The sequence below is a fragment of the Excalfactoria chinensis genome, chromosome 3 (genome assembly GCF_039878825.1).
Source record: "Excalfactoria chinensis isolate bCotChi1 chromosome 3, bCotChi1.hap2, whole genome shotgun sequence".
Lineage (NCBI taxonomy): Eukaryota > Metazoa > Chordata > Aves > Galliformes > Phasianidae > Excalfactoria > Excalfactoria chinensis.
This window is the reverse complement of record NC_092827.1, coordinates 58670497-58695654: the sequence shown is the minus strand read 5'-3', so window position 1 is coordinate 58695654 and position 25158 is coordinate 58670497. Positions and strand designations below refer to the sequence as shown.

Sequence of the window (25158 nt, the reverse complement as noted above, 5' to 3'; positions counted from 1 at the left end):
TGGGGAAGATCAGATGGAAGTATGTTTTGAGTGAGCCTGCACTTCTGTGTGTAAGTATATAGGCATATCAAGGAACTCTTACTTCACTCAACAACAGCAGATCACAATCTAAATTATTTTTAAAAACTAACAGGATTATTAAAATCAGTCATTTCATGCAGATTACAAGCATCAAGCCTCAGAGCTATAGTTTTCAGCTTCATGAGTAAGAAACTAATGACATTGAATATTCACTAACCTGTCTCATGTGTATAGACTCTTGAACTTCACCATCTAGCTCTGTCAGCTCAGCAAGAGTGTTTTCAAGATCAGCAGGTATCAGCTCCTTTGCTTTCATATATCTCTCTTTCTCTTTATTGCTCAGTGCATTCATTACTCTCAGGCTTGACTGCACTTCTTCCTGATGTATCTGAACCTTTCGGATTTCTTCTTGGATGCTTTGCAATTTCAGGTCCAAACTTAATTTTCCATTAAGTTCTGTTTTCACCCATCTCAGCCAGTCAAGTGAGCGGCAGATTTCTGTCTGGAAGTCTATGCTTTGCACAAGTCTATTCTCACAGTCCATCACTGTGTCACCAATGGCAGCATGCAGAGTCTTCAGTTTGTCTTGCCAAGACAGCACTTGATGATTTGTTGTTTCACGTGCAGATGGATCAAGCTGAGGAGAAAGGGTTTCTATATGCTCAGTTATTCGTTTCAGAAGACTCCCTGAATCTTGCAAGCTGCCCACCAGAGAATGGTATATTTTCAGCTTTTCTTCTATTGGGAGCATTTCTTCATTTACCTTAATTTGTTCATTTTTCACTGCCTCTAACTGTGCCTCAAGCTGCGTACACATTTCCTCATGTTCTTGACATGCTTCTATTGTGTCTTCTAACAGGTTGATCTTCTGTTCTATTTGCCTCTTCAGCTTGTGATATAATGTGACAAGTTTTAACATTTCATCTGGTTGCCATGGCTGGCCAGTGCTTCGAAAGGCCTCCTTCTTCTGGTTTAGTTCATCCACTGCTGCACCAAGGCTCATTACTTCACCTAGGAGGTCTCTGTAGGCTTGCTGGAGTGACGCAACTTCTTTGGCTAAAACAGCAGCTGGAGCTTTGTTCATATTAATAAACTGATCATCCAGCTCAGTCAAAGCTTTAGTTGTCAACTCAATCAAAGAGGTATATTCTTTTCTAGCATAAATCGCTTCCTGAACTTTATAGAATTTATCTTTTGCCAGAGCAGTGACAGTGTTGAATTGCTGAGGAAGAATATTAAGTTTTTCATCCAGATAAGAACGATCCACTTCATTAAGTGATGGTAGGATTTCTTGGCCATGTCTTTGCAGACTAAGTAGGAGATTTTCATATTCGGGAGACTGCTCAAGAATCTGTTGATACTTGGACAACTGGGTGTACAGTTCAGAGTTACTATTCATTACATTAACTTCTGGGAATGTGACAATATCAGCTTGCTTTAGCCAATGGCAAGCCTTATCTAAATCTTCTTTGAAATATTTCCTGGAAACTATATTTTTCTCCAGTTCTAACAATCTCTGGGTACACTTTTGTAAAACAGTGTCATATATATTCTGTAGTTCTTGCAGTTTTCCTAACACTTCACTCTTTTCTTGTTCCATTGCTTCTTTCATTAAATCCCTTCCTTGAGCCCACAACCCAGTGATTTCATTTTGATAGGATTTCAGGCTAGCTTGGGCATTTTTACAAGTCCTGATCTGTTTGTTCACATCTTCTGGCAACAGACAGATATGCTCTGGAAATGTTACCTTCTTCTCGTGTTGATGAATTTGGTTGGTAGCCTGAAAGACTGCCATGAGAAACTGTGTTTTTTCAGACAGTGCTTTATTCAGGTGCTTTCTCCTCTGGCCAACTAGATCACTGAGACAATCTACATGATGCTGTGCATCAAAAAGTGCTTTCTGTAGCTCCTGTCTTTCATTGAGCCCCAAGCTGGTCATCACCCTCTCGGCATCTTTCAACAGTGTCTTCAGAACAAGCTGTTTGGCTTCAAGCTCACTACAAATGGTAAGATGATCCATGAGAAGACTCTGAGCCAAATCTGGAGGAGGGCTGTGTTTAAGAGCCTCTGAAATACTAGGCTGCTGCTCTTCTGCCCATTCCATTAGTTCCTGAAGTTTGGAATGAACCAAACTAAGCTCTTCTAAGGTTGAAACAGAAATTTGAATTTTTCTTTTCACAAGTTCCTCCAGCTGAGTCCAGCGTTGCTCAAAATGACCAAACTGCTCCTTTACTAATTCTCTGTCATCAAGATTCAGATGTTCCACCATCTTCTGTTTCTGATCTTTCAAATCTTCCAGAGCAAATCTCCTCTCTTGAAGTGTTAGTGCCAATTTTTGCAAAGCTTCAAGGTGCACATTTGTGCTTTCAGCATCAGATCTGTTATCAGAATAGACAAGACAAAAATTAATGATCAGATTCTACCTCAGGACAGTTTTAAAAGAGGCAAGGATGAATTATGAGCCCACTACATACTGAAATCAATATGATACAAATACCTGCACTTTTCAGATTCATTTGAAGATATCAGTCTCAAATATTGTTTAAAAAGTTTAACTTTTTTTATTTTTTTCATTCATTGGCAACATGGTCATCAGCACCTCAAGGAATAACAATAGTAAACTCCTACAATTTTATGCACATCCTGTGTGTTTATTTTAAAAATGAGTAAAAAGCATCTGCAATTATTCAGTAGGAGTAACTAAGCTTTAATGTAATAGTCTAATAAATAAAGTACTGACAAGAAAGATAAATGAAACATTCAAACAAAATATAAATGCCTGTTGTACCAGAAAATACTATATTCCTGCATGGCATCTTAAAAACAAAGATGGAAGATGTAGCTCCTCAAACTCTATATTTCAGTACAAGTAATTTACACATTGTAAACTGCTCTTTCAGTGTAAATGTACTCCTTGCTACCCCTTGTTTTACCTCGCCAAGTTGTCCCACTCTTTTGTGAGCTTTTCCAAGAAAACTTCAACTACATTCATACGGTCATGGTAATCCACTGTCCTCTGCAGATCTTCCTCCCTCTGTATGAGTAAACTGTGTACTTGAAGGCAGAGATCCAGCCACTGATTGTTCAACTGTCCAATTTCCTTGTGTTCAGGTGACTCCTGTCCTTGGGTTAGTTTATTTATCTTCTCAGTCACTGAATTAAGAGCTGACTGCTTAGACTGTAGCTTCTGACTGAATTCCTGAAAAAGATCAAAACCAATGTAATGGCACTTACTGTAAATGACACAGTGAAGTTTAAATAAAAACTCTGAAATAAATAAGTTGTGTTAGTACCAATTATCTGCCCAGGCAAATGTTGCAATAATATTCATTGGAAAAAGTGCCTTCTCCCCTTCACCAAACTTTTTCTCCATCTTCTCATGTAAGGACAGCAAACCAGAGCAGTTACCAGTGATAGAAAGAAATCACAAAGAAATCACACTTTGCCAGCCAGGCTCCTGGACTGGCACTCATTCTACCTACACGATAACATACATGATAATTGCAATCTTATGAGAATTCATTTTACTAGAAGAGATTCTAGCTCATTTCTTTCCTTTTTTTTATTAGAGACTAAAACTGGGAAAAGAGTCCATGAGTCAGCTGTCCCCATATCCATACTTTCTTTTGTTCCTCTAATAGCTATGATCACTGATCAAATTAATATTTAATATTGAATTAATTATTTGAATTAATTAACTCCACTAGACAAAAGCGCTTGTATACATAAACATTTTTTACTGAACAAGAAGTCACAGAGAACTCAATATGAAAATACAGAATATACTGACAACTAAAATTAATCAGATGTTCTTTGGCATTTATTCACTGTTGGGAATGAAGATAATCTTTTCCCAAATTCCAGTTCTAAAACCTGTAACTAAACAAACACATGCAGCTCCAGCACTTTGCTGGGGTGATAAATTTTCACTGAGGGACTGGGGGTTTCTGGGGAAGAGATGTTACTGTCCACCTCTACCTCTTTCTTTGTGACTTCATCAAATTGAGCTAGGCATCTTCCTATATCAAGGTAAATAGATGGGAAAAATACAGACAATCATTTCAGACGTTACAGCTAGTGCATGTCACTCATAATAAAACTAACTAAAATAGTGAAGAAGTACAGATTCCTGTCTCTATACTGACTCCTGTTAGTGTAGCAGGATGTAGACAACATTGTGCTGAGGTAATTTCAAGGGTTATGACTTCATTCAAACACTTCTTTAGGACAGGAATTCACCCAATTCCTGGCACATCAGAAAAGAACACATGAAGAATCCAGTCTTAAAATGCAAAATCTAAGTGTTTATTTACTTATCCAAAAATATTTTGTTTTTCTCTTTCTTCTTGTTACTTTAATGATGTTTGAGATGTGTGCAGAATAGCCCTGGAAATCATGTGTTCCGTAAATGAATGAGTGAGGATCTGAATTCATATATCTCACAACTAACAGTAAATTAATTTGATTTTCTATTACGTCTCTTCTCCAGTGCTTTTCAGAGTGCAGCAAAACTGAATGATATTATAGATTGCTTTTGAAATGGATCCAGCTAACTTATAAGTATTGAAATCAAAGAACTTAGTACACACAAGTTGCAGATCTTATCTTCAGATTCATTATAGTCTGCAACCAGCCTATTAAAAGTGAAGGTAAATCAAAACAGTAGGCTACCAACTGTAGTCTGTTTCAGAAAAACAAACAACAGCAACAACAACAAAAACAGAAAACAAAACAGAAAAATATCATAGCATTCTGTTTTGCTCTCTATGTCAAACTGTAGTATCAATAAGGAAACTCTTTCCTCTCTCTTCTGTGTTCTTTCTTAGAACATATTATCAATTATATGTTCACTGCAATTAAATAAACTATCAGGTGAACTTCTACCTTACACTCTGTTTTTATTTTGAAACCTCCTTACCTTAACTTGGAGTACCATATTCTGGGCAATATTTAGTTCCAACTCTGAGCGTCTCCTTTTCAAATTCTGTAGCTGTTGATCTGCATCTTGGAAATATATCCACAGCTCAGCCTTCGTTTGTTTTATCTCTTCCCAGCCTTGAGCCAAATACTGTGAGTGCATTATCTGTTGCTCAATCTAGCAGAAAAGAATAAAAAAAAGAAAAAAAAAAAAAAAAAAAAGTAGGATTGCTTTAATGCAGATATTTTTGGAGACTGGAGGATGAATAGCAGTCTTTCTTCAAGCACAATACTGTAGTCACAGCAAATTCCTTCACTAGCTTCTGAAAAGGCTAATATTATCCAGAAAGAGACTCAACCTTCAAAAGTCATAAAAATCAGTCCTACACAAGGAAAGCTGTGAGAAAAATTACCCTTGAGTGAAGCAAAGATACTTATGCGTGTGTTTTCAGTATTCTAAGTCTTTTGTTAAAGCTTAAATTAGCTGTGTAATTTACTATAGTCAATTGCGTGCCAAGATTACTGGTGGACTGTGCCCCATATGCCTTTACAATGATCAAAAAAGAACCCCAAAAAATACTTTATTTATCTCATCCAATTATTTTGCCTATATGCCTTTTGTAAAATGTCAATAAGAACAATGCCTATCAGACTTGAGCTCATTAATCACCTTACACCAATAGTCACAAAGCTTCTTTTACTCTAAACACACATAGGAAGTTACTGAGGTTTAGACATTCAACCAGTTTAATCTATCTCAGTACTACCATGTCTGTGATTTCTTAAATGTTTTCCACTGCAATATACATAAAAGGAGAACTGTATTATGTTTTTTAGCTATTCAGTATTTGGACAGCCTTACTGTCAATTGACTACTTGGATATGAATGATTTTCTTCTCTGGTATGGAATGCTGTTACTATGTGTATTAGTTTTTTATTCTGTATATAAATCATTTTAGATGATTTGTGTGTATGTGTGAATGACATAGTATCTCATACTTTAAAAAGAGCAATTCTTATGATAAAGTTTTGCAATATCAAATGTTAATGATTTTGTTTTAACACAAAGCATTAAGGTACTCTGAAACTTAAAACTGAGGTGCACTTCTGTAAATTCATAATCTCTGGATAAAATACTTAGATTTCTAAACTGAAGTATCATGAAAATTATTATTATGATGAATGTATTAGAATATCCTATTCACCTGTCCACTGTTGAACAAATAGTAACGTTAATATATATATATATATATATGACTTACTAGCAAGAGAACAATAAACTGAATTTTATTTTATGAAAACAATTTGGTTGAGATTTTCTTCAACATGTTATTTATGTGACTTTTCGACAATACCTTGTAATGCTGCTTAACTGAGTTTTGAATACTATGTCCTTTTTCTTTATATTACAACCAGGATAGCACTGTGTATAATTAATTAAAAAGTAATGATAATAAAAAGAAAGAGAGGAATAAAGCTGTTTCTAAATGAAGTACTGGAGCTGAAAGTAAGAACATCCTTCTTTAATCTATTACCCAATATGACCCTTTAAAAGAGGACAGATCAAAGCAGTTAAAGCTCTAAATAAGATTAAAAGCTGTTTCTTGTGATTATCTTGTACCATTTGTTTTGTTTGTTGAATATCTGTTGCTGTACTCTTTACTGCGGCATCTGACAGATCACACATGGAGCACAAAAGATCCAAATATGTATTTGCCTGTTCCTGCAGAGCCCGGAAATGTTTCACCTGAAGGAAGACAATCCCCAAACATACTCAGACTGTGGAATAAATCATATTTTATTAAAATCATGTGTTATACTGCTTTTAATTTAGCTCATCACTTCCAAGACATGAAATGCAGACCTGCGCTATTTAACTAGAAAATGTAAAAAACACAGAAAAGGATAACTCTTAAAATCTTGATTATAATCATACCCCTAGCAAATCATTCAGTAACATACACATTATTTAGCTTATGCAGCTACAAGTCTTTTATTGATACATATAAAGTTTCAACAAGGTGACTTACTTTCCCCAGCTGAATCAGAAGCAGAACTTGATCTGATTTATAAATTGTCACGTTGCCTATATCTATTAAATTCTCCAGCATCCTCCTCGTGGAGGATCCAACTCAGTGGCACACCATACTTTCTCCACATCCTCTAAATCCTTCATAACCTCTCCAACTTCTATCACTGACAAGATCTGATAACATTATACTGTTGAAGATTCTTCCTCTTGACACTGTCCATAGAAGATCATCTCTCCATATGAAGAGTGTCTTCATCCCGCATGAAAATGATAGTATCAGCGTCTAACAAGTTGAGCTATAGCAACTAGAGACCACGGAGGAAGGTGTGTGACCACCAGTAGTGGTTTCTTGCAGACAAGTTACATAACAGCAGTGTGCTCTAGTGGCAACCCTGAATTACTGCATTAGCAAGAAAGTGAGAGAGTAGGCTGATGGAAGGGACTACTGTTTTATATTTACACTTATCAGGCTGTGCCTAGTGCATTGGGTCCAGTTTTTCCTCTTTCTCCACAGAAGACGCATTGGCAAACTGCTACAAGTTCAGCTAACGGCTGGGGTATATAAGGCTGGAGCACACGGCATTTGGCTAAGTCTGATGGAAATGAATTCGTCCAGATCAAAAGAAGTTAGTTACTGTCTCCCAATAATTTAAGGTATTGGACAGGTGGGAATGGTATCAAAAAGACAGTAAAATTCTTTCCAAAGGTGATCAGATAAAGGTGGAAAGGACAATTAAAATCTGCAGTATTTCAAGGTCTCAATTAAGCCACAAGGTGGATGAGAAAACATCCAATTTCAGCATTTTTAGTATCCAACCAGTTCAATTTGAAAACAACATACAAGTCTGAATGCTACTATATATAATCAAAAAACAAAGAAGCCTTTCTTAAGGACTAATGTGAGCTGGAAGCAGTTCTATACTCAGACTGAAAACTTGTTTTGGTTGCCTGATAACAGACTCTGTGTCCATGGAGCTATGAAACCAGATCTCATATAGAAGCATTAGTAGGCAAACAGAATGGAAATCAGACAAGCAGAAAGACATAATATCTCTGCTAAACACAGCCACAGATTATCTGAACCTGGTTATCTAATTAACCAGCTGTTTTCAAATAACACATTTCCAAGCAGTAAGGAGAGCTTACAAAAACCCTGTGATTGTTCACCTAAGGATATTTTCCCTTCAAGATATTTCTTTAGGGAATAAACAATCAAGACAAAGAGATCTCTGAGGAAGCTAGAGAGAATTTCTATTAAAATAGAGTTCTTACCTGAAATCACCTCATTAAGGATAACAGCATTTTCAAATGCTGAAGTTTTACCTGCTTAACTGCATCTGCCAGGCTGAAAGGTGTCCAAGTACTTGGCTTTAGCTCTAACTGTACTGTAGACAGCCAAGTCTGGCACTGTTGTAGGGTATCTTGATGATTGACATGCTTTTGGAGTTCATGTTCCAAACTCTGGTACACCTAAAATATACATTTTGGAAGCTCATTACATTTTCAAACATTGCAAACATTCAAACAAACAAAACAAAACAAAACAAAACAAAACAAAAAAAAACAAAACAAAAAAAAAGGAAAGTATGGTTAGTATGGTTAAGATGGTAGAAATTTTAGTTCTTGTACATAGAAGTACCAGGAGATAAAAGCTTATCATGAGCACCTTGCTCATTGCTCATTTGTGGATAAAATGGACAGTATTTAGGGCATGGCTTCTGAAAAGAGAAAATAGAGATGAAAATGAAGAGCTTTTTCTCAGATTTCTTCTTCATCATTTTTGCCACTGATCTTTTATGAGGTTTTATATATCTCTACAATTCTATCTGACTATTAAGATTTTTTTTTATAATTATTATTTTTATTTTCTTTCTTTTTATTTCTTTCTCTTTCCCTGTTTCTCTCATTTGAAACTATGCTGGTCTGATCTCCTAATTGGATTAACAGATTAACAAAATGACCCAACTAGCCCTTCTTAACTGTATATTCTGGTTTTACTAAGAGATAGCACTTCTTAGCACAAAATTAAGAGCAGTTACTTATGTATCAGTGTAATTTTCTTCCTAGGTTTGGAATTAGCAATACCTTTATTTTCTTGTCTGTGACTGCAAAGAAGCTACTGTAATCTGAACATAGTGAGGTTGTGGAGGTTCAGAGTAGGAACTTCGAGCTAATATATATGCTGGCTTCAAGGTAACATCTAGATCACAAGAAATTCATCTATAGCACAGTAAAGATGAAAGGCTATATTAGTAATTTGTAGGCTTGTTTTAAAACAGATGAGTTTTTACCACTTAACAATCAGCAAGTAATCACAGAAGTAATAACATCTGTTAATAAACTATATTTCAAACAATTTTGAAAGATTTACCCTTTGGGCTGTGCTACATATGGCAGAATAGCTGTCCCTTGTTCCTTGAAGATGGCTTTGTATACTTTGCTTAAACTTTGCTTGAAGATGTTCTGTGCATTGATTGATCAAATAATCACCTTTACTCTTAAGTTTGTTCAAACACTCTTCAAATCCTGCAATTTCTTCCATGATAGCCTAAGAAATAGACAACATACATTTGAAGAGATATTTTAAAATCGAAATATGTTCTACATCACAGCTTTTTAATGAGTTTATTAAAAGTTAGTTGTTTTTTTTCTGAAATGGCTTTCTCTCCCGCTTTGGAAATAGGTTTTCAGACAACGCATATTGTAATAGTCAAGTTATTTGAATCTATTTTTGACATAAATTTTATTGCCAACTGTCTGCATGTAGGTACTCTACAGAAACAACAGTAACACTGTTGAGTGTATAAAAATTATATGCTTATGTCCCAAAAAAGAGTATTCTTAATCTTCATTTGTTGCATTATCACCAGAGCTCTACCAACTTCTCGTGTTTCTAGCACTGAGGACTTAATCTGATGATGAATCCTGTCATATTCAATGAACTCTTCTACGGTAGAAAGACCCTTGGATCAAATTTGATGGACACAGACTTTTACTCAAAGAGATTACTCAAGGAATAATAAGCTAATTGCAATGAGCTAAAAGATTTCAACATTTGCCCTTGGAATTCCCAGTTTCAAAATGTGTGTTAGAAGAGAGGGAAAGGATTTAATAGCAATAGCAATATCTTGAATAAAATAAGTGGATTAAATGTTATGATTTAATAGAAGGGGGGAAAAACATTGGAAAAAAAATATTTATCCATTTCCTTAAAAGCATCAGAGAAAAAAATGCCCTGGGAGTAAAATGACCCTAATCTATCCTTTGTGGTCTGTTTCTTGGAACTTCTCAGAAATCCGATACAGAATTTACATCAGTGTACAAAATGTTCCTGTACAGATTCAATTTGATCGAAGATACAGTGCTATAAGGTAAACTGCATTAATGACACTGCTGAAGCAAAGAATTAAAATTCTAATTTACCAGTTAAAGAAAGTTTACCCAAGCAGCAAACTCACCTTGTGGTTGGCTAGTTGCTGCGTGATTACTTCAAGACTGTTACTCTCCATGAGGTCAGGGCTAACCAACCTGCTAGACATATGTAATAACCACTTCTCTCCTTCTTGCAAATCGCTATTGTAATCCTCATGCTCTTTTACTCTCACCTCTAAGGTTTCAACATATGCCTGCAAGTTTACAACAACCAAATTTAAATTCTAAGTTAAAAAGAATAAAACAAAATACCAAGACATTGAAAATATATTAAGAGTGCTATCTTCCAAATTCATATTCCTGTGACTGATTCATATGATTGGACAGTTAAAGAAGATATTGAAGAGACTAGCTGAGGGAAGAAAATCTGTGGTACTGAGCAGCTTTTTATTCAGGGTAAAATAACATACTTAGAAAGCTGAGGGAGACAGTGAGGATCTCATTCCTCCAAAACCAGGAACATTGTCAACTGGCTTTAATTTTAGTTCAAATCAGTTATTACAGACAGTTTGAGAAACTGCACATGGCCAACCAAATGTTACAATACAGTTCCTGCTGCTCATAGCATTTGCACATACAGATTGCCTGTGACTGTAATATCCAAACTGAGAATAAAAACACTGAGATAAAATGCGGTTTTAAGCATATTTTTCTTTTTAAAAAGACTTTTTATACAATTTTCTGCACTTAATTCAAGAAAATTACATCTAATAATCTGCTATTGGATGGATGGATTGGTAATTAAAGGCACTTAGATCAAGCATCAGTACTAGCATGGTTTGCAGAGCATATCTTTGCTAGGGGTATAACCTATTAAAAGTTTCAGCCATAGTCATAATTCAGGAGTTATTTTGAAGTGTTATATAGTGTATATAGTTATATAGTTATATAGTTTATATAGCGTTTCAAAACATTATAAACGTGGACTCACAAATCAATGTTAAATTTATATTTCTCTTGCTGAATTAAACTGTATCTGTCTTGCAGTTCATTTTCTCTGGTGACTTCCATTTATTAATGAAAAGTAGATTAAATCAAGTTTGTATGAGTTTTAGCAGAAACATGAGTCAAACAAGTAATCTAAGTGGCTCTGTGTCCAGAGTGTGACAATATATTATGAAGTAAGTAGCAAATTTCCGAAAAAGGGGAGAAATTGAGCAATTTGGAAGAAACTTCCTTTCTTTTCCCTTTTTACCTTTGTTGCGGCGCAGATTTCATGGTAATCACTCTGAAGGTCTTGAATGTTGCTCTTTAGAGTCACATCATTCACCAGATCAAAAAGCGCTTCTCCCTTTTCAGTCACTGATTTTATTGAAGGCTCATGAGATAAAATGGTCTGCTGTATGGACTATGGTACAAGCAAGAATAGTAAAATATATATTTAGCACTGAACATCTATTTCATTTATCTTCCTTTGATCTGAAGCACAGCATTCTACCATGGTATATATTATCCCTTCCAGATAAGATAAGCTTTTTCTCAATTATTGGACTACATTTTTCAGCCTTGCCCTAATAGCTTTGAAGGCACCTAAGAGCAAGTTCTCCCATTGAGAGTGCCTAGAAGCATGACTGATAATCTGGGGCAGCAAAAGGACAGAGAGCTATTATGTGTGAAAGGATAAGTGTTAGGGATAAAACTTGCTCTGGGGAACAAATTCTGAAAACAGGTGGGCAGTAAGATACTGCTTAATCCCTGCTCATAAGAAGATAACAATACAGATGAGAGCATAAAACTGTAACCTTGGATGTATCCAGTTCGAGTTCCTGTTATGCCATTGTTCTATCCCTGGGTCAGACAGCATGACACATGGCAGCATCTATCAAATTACAGTGAGACACTAGCTCTTCCAAGATGTAGCAAACAAGCAAAGAGATGTACCATATGATTTTGAGTATTTAAGCTTTGAGAATGGGGGAAAGGGCAGGAGAACCTGTTTGACAAGAAAGCCTTGATGCTTAGCAAGTACTGCTCAGCAACAGCAAAAACATCAGTGTTGTTATCAAAACTGCTTTAGTTATAAATATTAAGCACAGAGTTGTAAAGACTAATGTGAGGAAAGTTAGCTCCATCCCAGACAAACTCAGAATACATATAATGAAAAATATGGAACCCTGGAGTATTTCACATCTGTCAATTATTTTCTGGGGGTGGAGGGAAGAAGCTTCATTAAAATGCTAACAAAAACAGAGGAGGCAATAGAAGCTGACAGTCCTGGATGTCAGTTGAGCTGGAACCACTAGTTTTAACTAAATAGCTGATAAAACTAATGCAGACTGAAGCAGCATCTGCAGAGAAGAAAGACCAATTAATTTTCATGCTTGCTTAAGAGGCAGTTAACTCTGATGACATCAATGGAATTCATCACCTGTGTAGGTAAGAATAGAATTTTAAAATGTGGAAGCCTTATTAAAACATCGTCACTGCAAATCTACGTATTCATTCTGCTTCAGATATTAAATCATGCATGTTTTTACACTGATGCTACTTTTAGAGATCCAGATCAGAGGTATAAATCTGTTGAGGAAACCTGAACAGACATTTGCATTGGAAGATTTATTGCAGGTCTCTATGTCAATAAGTAGTATGACAATACAATCACTTTTTACCTTGTATTTGGACAACTGGGCCTTTTTCTCATAGAGTTCACACTTTGGTTCCACTGGTGTACGCAACATGGCTTGGTACTCTGTAAGCCACTGGGTTTGTGCCCTGTACTTGTCTGAGAACTCCTTTGCCAGCTGAAGACATTTCTCTGAAGTCACATGCTCTTTCCTGATTGAACCAGCTAAATCTTCAAGCTGTTCCACATGATCTCCAATTTCTTTTCTTAAGCAGTCCACATCATTTTCTTCCATGTACTTTATAGCTCGCTCCCCCTTTTCACGGGCAGATTTTAGTAAACTATGGCCTATGTCCATATCACTCAGAAGCAGCTGTGGAGAAAATTAGTTAAGAGAAAATCAAATGGTCTTTCCATTACAAAATTACCTGGAGTTAAAGTGTGATAAATGAGAAGGAAGCAAAAAAAAAAAAAATCCTATCTTTACCACAGAGTTATTTCAATGGTGAGAAAGAGGAAGTATTTTCTGCCACGGTATGTACTGGTTTAAAATTTACATGAGAGGATGAGTTGGCAGGGAAACGTATTTAAACTTTCTATGAAACAAAATATAATGAAACATGCCTTATGATAAGACAGTATCACATCATTTAAGACTATCCATACATCATCAGCCAAAGTGTGATGTAATATACATATGATCTGAAAACAAAAAGCTTTATACTGGATGATCTTTATCCTGCTTATTCCTCTGGGCAGGGTGAAGTTGGGATTTTGAGCAGCTTTTAAGATACATGTTAAAACATAGGCATTTTTTAGTGAACAGAAACTGAAGACAAACAACAACTGTGTCCAACAAAACTGTACCTCTAGTTTCTGCACTTTTTTTTCCATTGCTGTTTTATCCAACACATCAAACTTGGTGATCACATTTCTGAAGTCCTTGTTGGTAGTTCCATACCAATTTTTGTATGCACTAAAAGCCAATTCTGACTCCTCCATACTGCGTATCTCTTCCTCCAAAAACTTCGTTTGTTCCTTCAAAACAAATACGGAGATTAGAGGAAGACACAAGAGCCACCTTGATGTTTATCACTGATAGAGATCAGCTGCCATTTATTAATAAAACCTGTTATACTGAGATTAAACATATAGGTTTTGAGTTCTTAATACCAAATGGATAATTATCACTTAAGTCTTCTCAGGGTGAATGTACCACAGTCATTAATAATAAAACTGAGTTAATCCTAAACAACTGAAAAGGTACTTTTACTTTGCAATTTGTGTTGTGGCTCATGATTATGTAGTATCTTACAGTATCTTACTAAATATTCTATCTTACCAATTCAAATTTCCCATGCCTATGTCTTTCAATGATAACCTGAAAAACATTTCCCCAGTCACAATTCAGCATTTAAATCTCCCAAATTCTGAATTCCTCACCTGATACTAACAAAAAAGATTACTAATCATATGTGATCAAATCTGAATATATTTGAAAGGGTTTTAATATTATTCTCTAACACGTTTAGTCCAATGAAATCTACATACATGTGTGCCTGCTTGTGTGTATACATTTATATATGTGTAAGCATATATATTTATAAAAAAACATAAATTTATATAAGAACATTTGTAATGGTTTTTCATCAGTATATCGTATCATGACATCATGCAATGAACTGATAGAATCAGGATGCTTGCTCAGGAAGTACAGTTCCCTGTATTACTAATGTTCCCAGAGTGCTTCAGTCCATCCCACATGGTTTCTGGGAAGAATTGATGTAGTGATGTGATGTCCCTCTTTCTGCTCTGACTGAACCTGCAGTGTGCTTTTGGAGAAATTACCTTTCCCATTTGTTTGATTTATTACCCTCAGTTCCTTTTACACTGAATTAATACACATGAATTAATTTTCATAACTCACCAAGATACGAAGAAGAAGAGTTTGATATCGAGATGTAAGCTGTGTAGCCTGGCTTGCCATTCCACTGGTAGTGAGACCTTCCTCTAGTATTTGCTGAGCTAATATCCCAACTTCCTCCACATCATCTTTATATATTGTAATTTCTTCGTGCCATTTCTATGACAAAAGACATAATCCAGTTTATATGGCTAATTCAAATAACTTAAACACAACAGTAATTTAGTTGCAACTATGTTAGGAAATCACTGTAAGGAAAACAAATATATGGTTATAAATATGGTGTTGCAGCAGTATTGTTTGCATTTTATTACAGTACATTCAGTATTATTTTCTGAATAATAACAGAAACGTAGGCTGGACTTCCAGCAGAGTTGTTGTTTTGTCTGCATTTTAAAAGAGATCATAAAACAAAAACTTAAATCTTTACCAGCCTACTTCCTGTGTTTTTTCAGAACAATGTCTTCTCCTTGTAGTGACTAAGGAGTACTCCTACATCAATACAGAAGACTTCAAAACATAGTTCATTGCATTTTACTTTTGTTACTGTAGTAACTTTTTCTCACTTCAGGTTCCATAATGTCTTTACATTCCACAGAACATATGAATTCCTAACCTCCTTATGAGATTTCAGCATTGATATAGCCATATTTTAATTAGTAGAATGGGGGAATGTGCTCAGAATTTATTGAAAGGATTTCTGAAATTTTGACAATAAGCATTGATGCAGAAAACTCGCATGGTATTTTGTTTCAGGAATTCCTATTCTTTACCTTCATTTGTTGAAGCTGCATTTCTTTTGTTGGTCTACCAGACTGCCTCCCAGTCCTGATAGCAACTTTTTCCTCCATTTCTGTTATCCAGTCATTAACCTTCTGAAATTTTTTCTCCATTAACCTCAGTCTGCTCACGGTAGCATTTAATTGGCTTCTGGCTTCAGAAAGATTGTGCTGATAAACTTGCCAGTCCTTCTGAATGGATTCCAAGGCTCTGTCTTCTATCTGCGGCATGCCCCAAGGAATCACCTTCTCTCTGGCACGGACAGCAGCATTCAGTAATGCTTGTCCCTCAGCACAGCGGACCTGCAGCTCCTGTAAAGGCAGAGTTATGAATAGATACTTACATTAACAATTTTTATTACACGTTGCCCAGGAGGTCCTGGTTCTACTTCAGACAAAAACAGTTACCTCAAATTAAACAGTCATCATAATTTTAGGGCTCTATGGTTGAAGACACCTTACACTAAGAACAATTTGATGGCATGTTCACTTCAAAAACAAACCCAGTATTGGTATTAGGGACAAATTAATTCTAGAAAATTTTTGACAGTATATGCACTGAACTCCTTCTCCTCCTAATCTTTTTATGAGTTCTGAAACAGTAGTTGCCTGAGCTGTCATGACAGCCTACAATCCATTCATCATAAACCTAAATTCAAAAGTTTCCAGCTATGGCAAAGACACTCTAAGACTAACTCTGAATTTATATCTGTATAAAAGCAAGGAATAAGGTGAAGATTCATTCTTTCAAAATTAACATGCCTATTTACTTATATGTGTGTTTGATATACCATTCAAAAATAATTCTTGATACATTCTTCGGGATGAGCATGACATTTTCATGCTTATTAGAAATTGATTAGAAAGTATGCCAACCTGCTTAGAAAACATAACCAGAAAATGAACTGACCAAAACACATCTACATGTCTTCTAGGTTTATATTTGAAATCTACACTCAAATACTCAAATTTTCAAAATGGATGCAGATTTTTTTAACATAAACTCTTATAGGATTAATTATATTCAGGCCCTGATCCCACAGAGGTCTTCTCAATGTCCTGAATAAAACAATACATTTTATTTTTAATCTCAGAAGCTAAAGAGCAGGCCTTTCCCTAATTTAGTAACAGGTATGAAAATATTTTTAATCTTAAGATCATAACTGGGAGACTACTGCAGTACTTCCAGTTTACTCTTCCCTATCACCCAGGAGATACAGTGACAGATTTTCCACCCCACTATGTGCCATGATTTTCTGATTTTGTTATAAGTATTCCAAATCATAACATCATCTTAATGTGATAATCATCATAACACTGGGAGTTGAAGAGTTAATGCTTCAGTTCCATGGATTGTCTATTTTCCAATTACCTGGTTCTCAGAAGAGAACTATATTTCCCAAAGGACTGTTTGCATTTCTGTTTCCATTTTCCGTTCAGATGGAAATATAAAACTGCTCGTCACTCACGAGAAGTCCCCTCATACTTTCTGCTCATCTCTGCACTGTGGGTGCTTCCTAGCTATCTCACCTTCAGCGCTAGTGTAAGGCCTTTCTTCAGTTTTTGGACACACTCTCATTTTATTTGATTTATTAGCTTCAATTTATATTATATTGTATTATATTTTGTTATCTTGCATTTCAATATCATATTTAGTAAATTAACCTTTCTCTTCAGACACTTTTTGAGGAGGTTTAGATAAGACATAAGGAAAAGCTTTTTCTCTCAGAGAGTGGAAAGGCACTGGAATGGCTGCCGAGGGAAGTGGTGGAGTTGCCATCCCTGGCAGTGTACAAGAGGTATTTGGATGAGAAGAAGCTACAAGATATGGTTTGCTTTTAGGCCGATCTCCCTACCCTTTCCCCATTTTCTCCTTTCCTGCAGTGTGGGTCCGTGGGTCTCTGCACCCCATTAGTCACGGAACCAGGCTGAACCAGCCCATAAACTGTTGACGCCATCTGAGGCAATCTAGATGACCAGAAATGCCTGAAGTAGGCAAGTAAGTATTATATATATATATATATATATACACACACACACATATGAGTATATATAAGTATTATATATATATATATATATAGGACTGTAAGCAACAAAAGATGGAAACTACATGAAAATAATACTTTTGATATGCTATGAAATGGAGGTAAAAGACAAGGTAGTGTCCTCAGTGCAGACCAACATCTAAAATAAATTCAGTACTTGAAAAGAAGACTTTACTGGATCTACTTTTAAGCAAAAGTTGCTTAGATATAATGTGCTCTCAAGCTGCTCTCAGGTAAAAAAACAACAACAAGAAACAAACAAACAAACAAAAACTGGAAATTTTTGTTCCGGGTAATATTATTCCATTATTGTTTTAGTTACAATGTCACACACACTGTACCTGTAGGTCTCGAAGTGTCGCCTCATGTTTCTGGGCATCACCTTCAAGGTGTGATAAGCAGCTAAGTTTTTCCTGTTCCTCTTCCAGCCATGTTTCAAATACCTTCAAATTTCTTTGATACCCCTGATGTAAGCTTAGCAGTTCTTCTGCTTTTTTTACTGCCTCCTGTTTGTAAAAAAATATTTACAGATCTATATCTTAGTATATCATCAAACCGAGAAACATAAATCCAGTAATGACATCAAGGTGAACAGTTTTTATCTTATACTGAGTTTTCCTAAAATTCATGTGTGTCTGGATTCTGAGGATGGATTGAACAAAAACAAGGAAAGAGAGATCAAATGTGAGGGTACATATTGTTAAAGATTTGTTATCTACGCTTGTGATTTGTGACATTCAGTCTGTGATCACTCAATGTATGAAAATAAGAAATGCTTAATTTTTATACTGATTTAAGTTTACTTTACTGAGGTTGTCAACAAGAGCATAGAATTCTTTTCTGATCTCTTAAATGGACAAATAGATAAATCTTTGCTTTATCTGTCTGTGCTCTCATCTTTTCCAGGTAGGAAAGGACCCAAAGGATCATCAAGTCCAACCGCTTTTGAATCTTTTGGCATTACAGTCAGTTTACTTGGTAATAATGTTTGTATTTAGCAGTAAGATTCTTGAATAGTCAAAAATTTTTGGTTTACTTGATTGTCTAACTCCATTTATCGCAAAACTTTTATTATTATTACTTATGCAAACTACAAGTATCCAGATATGCTTCCAACTTTTCAGTCACAATGAGTAAAATCACATTTAAACTAAGTCAATTAGACTTTTGACAGATAATTCTTCAAACTATTAACCTGAGGAATTTTTCAGATCTTCAGAACCTTTCTGAAAAGATCTGAAGCTCAGTGGTATAAACATACACTAAATTATAGCTTCCTCCAAACTCTTAAACTGTAAAAAAACAAAACAAACAAACAAACAAAAAAAAAAAGGTGGTCAATTAAAAAAACCTTCTCTGCTTCCTAGTTTTCAAAAAACAACACACAACCAACCAACCAATCAACCAAAAATAAAAACAAACCAAAATAAGTGGGAAAACTGGAAAAACCGTACCCTTGTTCTGTCTTTGAGCAACTTATAGCGCTCCTGAAGTTCCTGGAGTTCAAGCTGAGTGACATAATGCTCAGCCATTCCACTGCCTTTTATTTCAATTGTCTCCAGCAGACTGCTGTGACTCAACACTTCTTCACTGAGAAGCTGCAAAATCAAAGGAGAATGATGCATTTAAGAATGATCAGCATTAAAATGAACTACAGATTAATCTTGCAGTTAGTCAGCCTTTTCTGCTGCTGGTATGTTTTTGTTGCTGATTCACTGTAAAGCAAACATACCTTTGCTTTGCTGAGGGCAGCTGATTTTTCCCTCAGTTCAGCATATTGCCTTTCAGAAGAACTCATACTTGCTTCTACTTTATCCATCCAGCTGGTAAACTGGCGAACATCATCCTGGTAACTTGTCCATTTGGAAAGAGCTCCTTCCAGTTGACTGTAATTTAAAAATACACTTTTTTTTTTTTTTTTTTTTTTTTTTATAGTGGATGTTCTCATGCTAGTTAAATATTGAGATATTGTTATACATAGTTATTATGGACATAATACATAATACAAGTATCATAGGCTAAACAGAGATGCGTAAAAGCATCTTTGCTACGTTAAAATCCTACAGGATTTAATTAGGAGGACTGACTGGATGATAAATAGAACTGAAGTTTTCAAACTGAGAATATTGAGGAGATCCATTAAGTGATGTAGCCAAGTGATATGTGCTAAGTTTAGTGAATAAAATGGAACAGGAAAATCAGAAATTTTCTGTAGTTGCATTACAATGTTTAATCAGATTGTTTTAAATTAAAATATTTCCAACTAGTCATTCTCCACTATAGAAGTCTGCATTTATTTTTTTTTATTTTCTTTATCACTTTCAGCATTTCTTCCTTAATGATCACTATTGGACACTAAGTAAAATATCTTCTGTGCATTTTAACAAGTGAAAAACCAGACTGTACGCTGACAGAACAACCATTACTCTTAAGAAAAAATTAATGCATTCTGTGCAATTCAAAATAAAATTTGTAGACTGTTTATGAATACAGAATCCACTTTTAAAAGAATATTGCCCATGTTAACAAAGTTTAGCTCCTCACTCTTGTCTCTCCTTTTTCTATTTAATTGTAATAGGTCATTTAAGGCTTCCAGATTTGCAATATTAGGCACATGCAGTTATTTTCATTAATTTGACTCTTGAAATTAAAAACCGTGTGTGAACTTTTAAGAACATTTGACAATGCATCACTATGCACCTCATGCCCTTTTTACCTCTTGCACTGGATACATGCAGACAGAAGAGAAGCCCAACTGTCCTTCAGTGTATGCAACTGCTGTTCAATCACTTGTGCTCCCTCCAGAGAAGTATTCTGCAGAACAGACTCTCCTCTTGTCAGAATTATTTTCATTTGGATTTCCTTTTCTTGTTTCACTGTTAGCAGTCCCTAAAAAGTGAGTAGATTTTGTTCTAATTTTATCATTAAGTGGACATGAATATGATACCTAGATACAAAATCTATGCAGGTACTTCCAGTGCATCAGACAAAGTATAGAGGAGACATTCAGAAAAGAATGTCATTTAGAGGGAAAATTGTAAGATTCACTCATAGAGGGGAAAAAAAAAAAAAAAAAAAAAAAGGGAAAGAAAAGAAAAAGAAAAAGAAAAAAAAGATGTGATGAAAACACTCCTCTACAGAAACAAAGGATCTTTCTACAATACTGGGATCTGAGATCTGCCTGTAAAACAAATTTTATAACATAGAAGCAATATCAATTGTTCAAGTGCTAGCTCTTAGCTTGGAATGTGTAAAATCATGAAAAGTCCGAAAGCATAAACCCAAAACAAGGAACAACACTCTTTTTGTGACATCCCTCCGTTTTGGAGGGTTTGTCTCAAATTTTGAGCCACAGTCAAAACATGGACATCAAAGTTTTGCTTTCTGAGCACTTTTCTTCATCATTTTCTGCACAGTTATATCAATAGATGCTACAACTGCTTACATACCTCCAGCTTTAACATCCGACTGTCCAGAACATTTTTATCAGCGGTGGGATGACAGTAGGACTCCAGCATGTGAATTGCATCAGCCACCCAGTCTTGTAGGTCCTTGAAACCGTGAGAGAACTGCTGGTGCTCTGCTACAACCCTATCCATTTTGGACACCTTCTCCTACAATTCATACAGCAATCAGAATCAGTAGGCCTTCAAAGGATTATTTATATCCTCATACCCATTCAAAGACTTGAAGGTAACTAAATTGTGAAACCTATATAACACAGATATAAGCATATGAAGCTATGCCACTGCAGAAACATTACGTTATTGGTACTGAAATAATAAGACTTTTTTTTTCCTCAGTAACTCCCACTGGTTTGCAGAACCAGAAGAAGAGTTCCAACCTATTGACATAAAGTCAAGGTATCAAAATAGGCTAAGAAAGTTAGAGAGGGATTTGTCTCCATGGCTATCTAAGGAACTCCAGGATTTCCCTCACTGATTGGAGCACACGCATCTTCTGCCTTAGACTCCATCCTCACCTTAACATTTCCAACAAGTTCTGTCCACATTAACCCACACTAGAAACTCACGTGTCTTTCCCTTTCATGCTTCTAAGTCAAACAGATCTAGAGATGCTTTATAATTTTACTTACAGAGAAAAGATAAAAATTAAAAATGAAAACAATTCTGCAATTACCCAAACAAACACTTTGTTAATTGAATTGTTATCCCATAACACCTTAAGAATAATCCTTATTACTGTAGTAACCACAAGCCTAATTCAATGCCTTCTTCATACTGACACTGTATGAAAAATGACAGTTCTGACATGTAGACCTAACCTGATAAAACAATAGAGGTAGTTAGAATAACTAATGCTGAAGTGTCTTGCTGAGTACAACTCAGCAAAACAGGTTAAACTAACTGTCCTAGCCTTATGCTTTAGAGGATGACCTATGTTTCTTACTGAACCTTCAAAAGCAGACTCATGGGTAATAATTTTAAAACAACGCTGAAGGCCAAACTCTAAGTTTTAAAAAAAATACAATGCAAACAACTCCTCTGAAGTATAAAAAAATGCTTCTCCAGGTGCCACTTACTGCAAAACTAAAATGTCATTAGTTACTGAAAAAATGAAAATGAAAATCACCAGGGGAAAATCATTGACAACCAGGCTGTGTTTTTTAATTACATATTTGTAAGAAAAAAAAACAAAAACAAACACAATTACATTTTATTGTCGGCCCGAGGAATTATATAGGCCTTTGTAACTCATTATTTAAAGCCAGCGCAAAAGATCATTGCTCAGACATACCACAGAGCAGGGATACAAGACAATCACAGCGTTTCATATTTCAGTCTTTCCCCACGCACATCAAAGGAATAGCTTAAAAGCACATACACTGAGTGCTTTACCTTTGTCAGATTGCTTAGAGTAAGGTATTGTGAAGACAATTGAGACACTCTGCGCATAAAGCTTTTGCTGACAGCTTGCTCTTCCAACAGCTGCTGAGCTTTCTCTTTTAGCCTGTTGAGCTGATGCTCGTGGCAGCTTATTTCCTCAAGGACAGACTGTAAAGCATAGGCACATAAATATTACAAGTGAGTGCAAGGAAGCAGACAAAAAAGAAGTTTGGATCACCCATGAAAAATAGAAATAACAAACAGCAAGAGTACTGAGAAAAGCACACCATATATTTATAGCAATAAAGCAGTGTGTCCTAAGAAATTCAGAGATGCAAACACTGACAAAACAGGACCATCAAAAGCAATTCTTGAAAATTGTACTCATCTTCTTTGGAGAGAGAGATGAAGAATGACAGAATGATCAAGCGCTTCTAAGGCATCAATGAGGCCAGCAGAACGGGCAATGAAAGGCTGGCTTGTTTAAAAAGTTAAGAAATCACCTGCAACTTTTGCTGTTCTCTCCTCTTGGAAGGAAGGTCATGGAGGCGACTGCTACTCCCTTGTACCATCTTTTCTGTTGTGCTAAGCCATTCTGTCAGAGGCTCAGCAGTTGCTTCAAAGTCCTTCATCTGGATCTTTAGGCTCTAAGAATGCATACGAGGCACACACAAATTTATCAACATTCTCACTACATTGAATATAATTTTAATGCACAACCCACGGATCACGTACACAAAAAAAATACACTATTGCAGCTAAATACTACCATGGCTGTTCAAAATAAAAGGATGCTGGCTCTGTTCTTCACACCACAGAGATACTGAAAGAAAGGTTTGAGAGAGTATCTCCTTAAGATACAAAAAAATGTAACTAAGTAGGATGTTTATACAGTTGAGAAGTACCTGAGACAAGTTTTGTCCAAACTGAAAGCTTTGCAAAGCTTTGACTTTATTAGCTTTGACTGAACAAAAGTCTATCTCACACAACTACGAGTGTGTAAAGCAAGGATACTTTGGGAAGTAAGTTATCTTATAGCTGCCTGGAGTCATTCATACTAACCCACTTTTAAAGGGCTGCCATTATTCCTAGGGGTTGTTTGACTAAGCTTAACCTTATCCTGAGGCTCATTTCTGATAATATTTTCATCCAATATTAATGTAGGCATTCCCTTAGTGCCTGCATCATTTTCTTATAGGGTTATTCTGCATAATTAAAATGAACACCTGAAAAAAAAACATGCATATGGAATAGAAACCCAAACAGGACAGTTTCTATGTCCTGGTTATTTTATTTATATGTTTTCAGACTGACTTTGTTTTCTTTTTAGCTATAACTTTATAATTTTAACATCATTCTGTAAGACTAGTCCTATGAGACTAGTGCTCAAAAAGATTAACACCTAAGGAAATCTTCCTTCCAGTGGCTACCCTGAGATGAGAAAGTTACCTTCTCCTACCCAAGAATTTTCTTTGGAAAAAAAAACCAAAACCTTTATTACATCATACAAAGTCTACTTATATATATTTTTTTCTCAGCTGACTAGACATTACTGTTCTGAAACAGGAAGGTCTCAGAACTTTAATTCTACAAAATGCAAGGAATTTCAGCTAAGACTTTTTGTCTGTAAAACCTATAAAGTTAAAAGAGATAACACTGTAAAGACATTCACCTTATATGCAAATATGTGCTGGCTGAATTGTGAATTCTGAGCAGAGAAGGGCACTGGCATTTGTTTATAAAGTTATTCAAATCATTTACATTTCATCAGTTTGCAGTAAAAGTGATGATGTTTACTTACTGCACTGGAGCTTCAATCAGCACTGGTGTCAGAATTCAGGGTTACAAGTTTTTTAAAAAGAAAATGTATTTTAATGTGTTCTAGTAATTCAATACCTTTCTAAGGTTTATAGTAATTTCAGCCATTGCTGTCTTTGCTGCTCTCAGTTATTCTTAACAACACCCTGCCACATGAAACATCCCAATTAAAGTAGGTTCATGTGGGAAAGATATAAGTAAACATGAGTAAAATGGAAATGGATAAATGAGGCCTCTTGAAAGTAACTATTAATTATGTTGCATCATAAACACCTACTGCTAATACGAGAAATCTGTAAGGATATCTATTAAGTATGTGTGGTGTGAAACAAAAAGCAAAGAGGAAACTTAGACATTGTTCAATACCTCCAGTGCAGATTCCTTCTGATGGAGGGTGCTGATAAAATTTTTCCAGTCTTCCTTAGCCATAGCGCATTTGTCCAAGATAACTTTAGCCTTCTCCTTTGTCAAAATAGAGCACAGCAGTTCTCCTTTGGATGCTACCAAGTTTAATTTCTGCTGTCCATTCTCACTTTCTGATAAGAATTCCTAAAAACAATTAAAAAAACATGTTTGTATTCTGTAAAGGTTCTTTTTGTAAGCTTTGCATCCGAGTAAAGGCCAATGGCAAGCTTCCAGAAAAATTAACAGAAATAGGAGTTTACTGTTTCTGCATGTTAATTTGTTCATTCATATTTCAGTATATTATATTTCAATATTATTCATATATATGAGGGATAATCATGCATATTATAGGGATAATAGCTACTTAATCCAGA

General features: G+C 35.5%; 1 protein-coding gene across 16 annotated transcripts in view; it reads right to left on the bottom strand.

Moving 5' to 3' along the window:
• Window positions 1-25158, bottom strand: part of SYNE1 (spectrin repeat containing nuclear envelope protein 1) — a 282607-nt gene that overhangs the window by 116055 nt on the left and 141394 nt on the right. For all 16 annotated transcript variants that reach the window (XM_072332285.1, XM_072332289.1, XM_072332288.1 and 13 more), the window contains 20 exons: window positions 24746-24928; window positions 23065-23208; window positions 22574-22729; window positions 21164-21328; window positions 20431-20603; window positions 19447-19600; window positions 19169-19312; window positions 18056-18220; window positions 15664-15981; window positions 14894-15049; window positions 13834-14004; window positions 13013-13339; window positions 11599-11751; window positions 10430-10597; window positions 9343-9519; window positions 8295-8441; window positions 6561-6686; window positions 4940-5116; window positions 2955-3220; window positions 239-2399 (listed from right to left, as the gene is read on the bottom strand). In XM_072332285.1, the coding sequence (XP_072188386.1) occupies window positions 239-2399; window positions 2955-3220; window positions 4940-5116; window positions 6561-6686; window positions 8295-8441; window positions 9343-9519; window positions 10430-10597; window positions 11599-11751; window positions 13013-13339; window positions 13834-14004; window positions 14894-15049; window positions 15664-15981; window positions 18056-18220; window positions 19169-19312; window positions 19447-19600; window positions 20431-20603; window positions 21164-21328; window positions 22574-22729; window positions 23065-23208; window positions 24746-24928 (5631 nt within the window). The remainder of the gene's footprint in view (window positions 1-238; window positions 2400-2954; window positions 3221-4939; window positions 5117-6560; window positions 6687-8294; window positions 8442-9342; window positions 9520-10429; window positions 10598-11598; window positions 11752-13012; window positions 13340-13833; window positions 14005-14893; window positions 15050-15663; window positions 15982-18055; window positions 18221-19168; window positions 19313-19446; window positions 19601-20430; window positions 20604-21163; window positions 21329-22573; window positions 22730-23064; window positions 23209-24745; window positions 24929-25158) is intronic.